The following is a 6,387-nucleotide window of genomic DNA, read 5'->3' as shown; positions in this document are numbered from 1 at the left end:
TTCTCAGCCTCCTAGTGATGTGGGGCACAGGTGGGGCAGGCTCCTTCTCCTCCGACCTTCCTGCTGGGATGAGTCTGGAGCCTGGTGCTGATGTGACGCTCTCTCCCCTTCTCTTCCCCCAGGTTCCCACTCCCAGCTGGTGCTCACTCAGCCTCCGTCTGCATCCGTGTCCCTGGGAAACACCGTGAGGCTCTCCTGCGCCTTCAGCAGCGGAGTCAGCGTCAGCAACTACTATGTGCAGTGGTACCAGCAGAAGCCCGGCAGCCCCCCACGATTCCTCTTGTGGTATTACTCAGACTCCAGCAAGGGCCAAGGCTCGGGGGTCCCCGCTCGCTTCTCCGGCTCCAAGGACACCTCCGCCAGCAGTGGCATTTTGACCATCTCTGGAGTCCTGGCAGAGGACGAGGCCGATTATTACTGTGCAGCAGCTCATGGCAGCAGCGGCAGCAGCAGCAGCAGCAGCACCTGGCAGTTGACACAGTGATGCGCTCTGATGGGGAACCGAGGCAAGAACCGGTAGTATTTCCCCAGGGGGCTTGCTTGTTCTGTGTCTGACACCACAGCAGGGCGGATAAAGTTAAACCCTGTGGAGCCACATTCCCCATCTTTCCCAAGGGAAGGTCACTTCTTGTCATACACCCACGCTCACATGAGGTTGCCACACGCACACAAGGGAGTGAAGGTTCTGGTGAGAACCCGAGCTCCAGAGAAGAAGACGAGGAGGAGGAGTTAATTATTGTCCCAACAGCAGTACAGAGCTCTCACCCTATTTCCCCAGATGTTATGGAACGACGAGTGGTGTTTTGCCACAACGGGGGCAGGCTGAGGCCACGCAGGATCCAGGGCAGACATGGGGTTTGGTACTAGTCTGACATGTGAGAACGAAGCCGACAGAGAGCAGGCCAGGGGGTTCCTGGGAGTACTGGGGATGCTTGATCACACAGGCGACGCGTCGGCTGGGGAGTCCCGATTAGAGGAACGGCGAGCATGCATTCAAAGTGCCCAAAGGGTTCATAGGCAAAGTGTGAGGTGACGTTACTCAGAGCAAGAGGTCAACTTTCCATCCTGTGTGTACTATCAGTGTTGTGAATACTTTGCAGCTGTTCGGCATGAGGATTCCTTTGTAGTCGTCTGGAATAAAGACTCTTGCAGCAACTGCTGGAGTGATTGCCTGGCTCATGACACTCCTGAGAGCAAACTATCTGTTATATACCCCACAAGAACACAATCGACTTGCGCATTCTGTATTTACCTTCATGTGCAAATCGGAAGTCTACAGCTCTCCGAAATTGCTGCTCGAGATTAAGTGAAGGTCCTTCTGCCTTCCCTCAACATGCAAATTGCATTTTTTTTAATGGGGACAGTGGCAGAGAGAGAGAAAGCAAAATCCTTCTCCACAGTTCCCAAGGTCTTGAGATTATTGCATCTTCCCTGGATCACCTATTTACATTACACACATTTGCAAATATGAACCTCATAATTGTGTTGTCACTTGCACTCAGATGCCATTGGCTCTGTCTGGAGATATGTGACATATATCACTTTACTCATGTTGGCATGATAGGCTGATGCAAGCCCAAGAAGCCTTCAAGTTACATCTTCAAGAACAGGGGATCAACCGTGGGGTCTTTCTTATTCCCAGCAACCATGGGAACTTTCCCCGGTGGACCCTGTGTGATTATCCCATCACTGGCTAGAGTCTACTTTGAATGCCTGCAGTGCCATTTTCTTGGTAGAAAGACAAACTGTCAATAAAGACAAGAACATTAATTTATGCAATCCCTCAGCAATTTCGGTGACCATGCAGACTCCATGACTTCCATTTCTAATCAGTCTTCTTTTCTCCACTTCCTTCCCACAGTCCCCATTTTTAGGATCTTGCCTAGTGAAGGAAACTTGTAAACTTGGAGGGTTATGCATAATAGTCAACAGGCCAGAGACTCACTCTTGGCTGACTTTCCAAAAGTCCAGATGCCTGTGTTATTGGATGCTGAAGTGGAGGACACCTGATTTGGTCCTTCTAGTCAGCTGATGTTGGAGCAAGGTGAAGCTGGGTTCAATCTTAAGAACTCTCCCACATCCAGAGAGGGAGAAGCTCCTATCCCTGGCAGACCAGCACAGTAGGACTTCTCGACTGGATGTGACATAGAATCTTGTATCAGCATATCAAAGTCATGTGAGGAGCCTCAATCAGACATGGAGGACCTACTCTTTGGCATGCCACCTTCCACAGGTGGAATGGCTCTTCCTCTTGCATTTACTGGCCCATTTTTATAGGGTTTGAATAGGGCTTCTGTTCCTATTCTTTTGTTTCCAACTTGGAAAGACAGATATTAGCCTGAAGAGTATTCTGTTTCTCCAGAAGTTCAGACTACGCATTACATGATTTTTTTTTCCTCTCTGCTCATATGACCATTTCTGGACAGAGAAGGGCAGCAAGGTAACTCCAGCAGCAAAACATCCACCCCAAGGATCCTGGATCACTCCACTGTGCCTCTCGAAAGCATTTCACTAGTAGCTGTGCTTGGGGTGCTTGTCCTGAAGAATGACCATAAGCACCGGAATAGCTGAATTGAAAGCTCTCAGGCTGTTCCTGGACTTGACACCTGGATTCAGGCCACTAGAGGGCAATCATGATCTACGAAGCACTGGGCTGCAATGTACCATGTTGATGGAGCACATGTTGTACTTCAGATGTTGTCGGAATGTAATTCCCATCAGCCATAGCCAGTAGACCCAGCGGAGAGGAAGGATGCGGAGTACACCTCCCCCTTTCCTGGTCTGCTGAGTGAGTTGGGGTTCTCCATGTAATGCACAGCGACCCCTTGTCAGTGTGTCCTTCCATCTCCCCTTTGTGGCAAGTCATTTGTAAGGAATGAATGAATAGAAAGGATCCACAAAACTTCATGGAAGGGCTCCAGGCAAAGAGCATTGCCCAGAGGGGAAGGAACAGTACAATGAAAGAGTGAATTGGCAAGTGAATGGGCTGCATTTCTTCCCCAACCCATGATATGGCAAGAAACATGGGGTGATTCCATTGCAGCACGGTGGAGAAGGAGGGGGTCATGTTTCCTCATGTTTTCCCATTTGCTATACTGTTGCTCAGGTATAAAATGGATGTGTATCCAATTCATTTTTGCCCATCATTCTCAGAACAGACATACTTATTCAACTGCTTCAATTTATGTGATCCAAAGAACCACAAGGTGATCTTATGTGTCGGCTGCATATCATAATCGCCACACATCCCCAGATCACAGGGATTCACAGAAAAGATCCATTCCATACACCACCAATCAAAAAACTGCTGTATAAAATTGGGCACCAGAATGGAAATCAAACCCGTATAAGGCCAGTGTGAAGCACCACGTGCCAAAGAACGGGGCTTTTACATATTATGGCCAAATGGGCCAATCAGGTTGGCGCAGTTGAACACAAAGGTGAAACCCAGATGCTTTGCTTCTACTCACAGAACAGATATAAAAAGGGCAATTGCTGGATTAACGCCCAGCCCTGCCTGGTTTCTTTTCTTTTCTTTCCACAGGTCAGCTTCGGATTTCACCATGTTGTGGACGTGTTTTGTTAGCTTGTTGGTGATTTGGTGCACAGGTGAGAGAAAGTTCAATAGGCATTCATAATACTGTTAAGGTAAGTGCACCTGACCTGACTATTGGATGCAACACTTTCTCCAATGCTCCTTTCCCAGGTTCACATTGCCTGCCTACACTGACTCAACCACCATCCGCATCAGTGGGACAAGGGAATACAGTGAAACTTTCCTGTAGCTCAAGCCCAGACGCCAGCATTGGTAGCTATTGGGTCTCCTGGTACCAGCAGAAGCCTGGTGGCTCCCCACGGTACCTCCTGGCATACTACTCTGATAGCAGCAAGAACCAAGGCTCGGGGGTCCCTGCGCGGTTCTCCGGCTCCAAAGACACCTCCACAAATAGTGGAATTCTGACCATCTCTGGAGTCCTGGCAGAGGACGAGGCTGGTTATTACTGTGCAATGTACTATGGCAATGGCATTTTCCACAGTGAGACAGTTCAATGGGGAAATGAGACAAGAACCTCTTTCCCTAAGGGGCCTTCTATTCAGCATGCAAAGAATGAAGAGGCCTGGTCAGACACATATTTAAAAAAGTAAAACTTCCCTTCGAATCATGTTACCCCCTCTCCTATTTGGGATAACCACCAAAGGGAGGTTTGTTAGGCCCGTTTGTCTTCTTTTCTGTCACTCTTTTCCTTCCTTAGCAGACTTTTTGATGGGTTTTGTGTTTTGTGACACTGCCTCGGGGCTTTTGATTTTGGATTGGATTTGTTCTTATGGTTGTATGCTTTCTGTCTCTCTGCTAAGTGGCCACGTATTGTAAGCTAACTTATTACACCGCTATCGCATCTCTTTGCTCTTATATCCCACCGTTTTTGCTCTTGTGAGGAACCCAAGCTGACTTTCATGGTGCCATTTTATCCGCACAACCACAGCCCGGTGAGGCGGCTTCGGCTGAGAGTGAGTGGCTGGCCCGAGGTCACCCAGTGAGCTTCATGGCCAAGTGGGGACCAGGACGTTGATCTCCCAGGTTTCTCACCACTGCACCACACTGTCCCCTAACCTTGGGTCAGATTTTCTCATGGAAAGGTGGGATAAAAAGGTCCAGACAAATGATCCACACAGAAAAGAGTGTGGCCAAGCCCAGCCCTCCATCCTGTCTTCTGCATTTGGTGTTCTCGTGTTAGGAGGAAATGGGCAGCCCTTTCAAGTCCATATTTATAGGAATCCTCCCTTTCTCCTCCTCCAGGACTCTTCTATGCTGCTTCTGCTGGAACTTTTTTGGGAGAGATTAGTCCTGCTCAGTCACTGCTCCCATGGTGGCCATTTTGTGGTGGCTCCCTCGGGAGTTTCTCAAATTGCCAAATGTACTCATGGCCCCAGGGGATGCTTTACCCTCCTGTAAACCACAAGTAACATGTCACCTGTATAAAAAAAAAAGGTACTTCCTGTGGGATTTCCTGTTTCCTGTTAGAGTGGTATATGAAAATGCCCTGCTTGTTGTTTTTTAACAGAAGAGCCAGCTCTGTTGAGTGCATGTTCAGTCCAGAAGGTGTGAACTAAGGAAATCCTGATCAAACATGACCTGGACTGATTTCCTCATGCATCTCTAGCCCCAGTGGGCCAATGGTAAGAGAAAGCATAAGTCACCTTACCGTGTTCCTAAGAGGAAAAATTAGTGACCGAGTCCTGGATTTCATCCTAATTCTGTCCATGGTGTGACCATGTCTCCTTGACAGAGGGATATTTAGTACAATGCACTGAGATCACAATGGAACTTACCTGTGGAATTAGCTTTCAGAACAAGGTTGGCAATAGGTACATGATCTGGGGCAGAGAAACATGGGGGCCTTATACCTTTTTTAAATTTGAGATGGAAATAATGTAAGAATGCTTTTAAAGAATGTGGGATAAAAGTTTCTCCAGTCTTCAAAATCTGTGAGTGGGGAAATGTGCTGAAGCATTCCAAACAATTCTTGGTGTTGCAATCAAGTCCCTTTCAGGGTGATGGGGATCTTTAAAGCTGGGGTTGACAAATTGGTTCAAGTTGTGACAAACCAGCTTCAAGCTTTCTATCAGGAAAAGGTTCCTCACTGTCAGAGCAACATGACAGCAGAAGCATTTGCATGCAGAGGTCGTGGGATCTCCCAGACTAGAGACATTCAAAAGAAACTGGACAGTCCTCTGAATGGGATGGTGTAAAATGGTGAATGACAACAGCAGGGGGTTGAACACAATGGCCTTCTTGGCCCCGTTCAACTCTGCAGTTCCATGATCCCATGATCCCATGATTCCATGAACAGGTTCATGCAGGATAAATAGAGGGGTATTTTGCAAAGGATGCTGCACAAGCCCATCCTCCTCACCCCACCTTTTGCAGGACCCCTTTGCATGCCCTTTGGGATGGATCGTTCGTGGGGCTGCTAATCATCTATGCAGTACCGGTGGGAACTCCAGAAAGGTCTTCAGTCACAACTGCGGCATTCACAACCGCCTTTCCAGAAATGCAATGGACCAGTCTAAATAGCCGTGCATTTGCCAAGAAGGCCACTAGAGGGGGCAGCACTCTCTCTCCCAGGACAAAACCATATACTGTGGAAAGCGGTTTATGCCTCAAAGGTTAACATTCATGGAGAATGTACAAAAGAGTAATTAAATAACTCCTGTTTTTGACGTGGATGCATTCAGTAGCACAGATGGTGCTTTTGCGCTGACTGTTTTAACACACAAAGCTGATGCAGAACTCGATGGAAGAGTGGAAACCAAAACCTGGAGAGCAACTGCCGTGGACAGGGTAGCCCATCTCAGAGTTAAGCACCACTTGCCATGTTCTGCGTT

General features: G+C 48.1%; 2 gene segments (V, D, J or C); both read left to right on the top strand.

Annotated features, from left to right (window-relative positions):
• LOC123019806 overlaps positions 1-484 on the top strand; it is a 2,548-nt gene extending 2,064 nt beyond the window's left edge. Inside the window, 1 exon segment of the V gene segment in view lies at positions 123-484. Coding sequence covers positions 123-484 — 362 coding nt within the window.
• A 3,024-nt stretch (positions 485-3,508) lies between these two features.
• Positions 3,509-6,387, top strand: part of LOC123019805 — a 3,629-nt gene continuing 750 nt past the window's right edge. The window contains 2 exon segments of the V gene segment in view: positions 3,509-3,609; positions 3,707-4,036. Coding sequence covers positions 3,564-3,609; positions 3,707-4,036 — 376 coding nt within the window.

This window comes from Varanus komodoensis, unplaced genomic scaffold (assembly GCF_004798865.1).
Source record: "Varanus komodoensis strain SLA01 unplaced genomic scaffold, ASM479886v1 scaffold1394, whole genome shotgun sequence".
NCBI lineage: Eukaryota > Metazoa > Chordata > Lepidosauria > Squamata > Varanidae > Varanus > Varanus komodoensis.
This window is presented reverse-complemented; position numbering and strand designations above follow the sequence as displayed.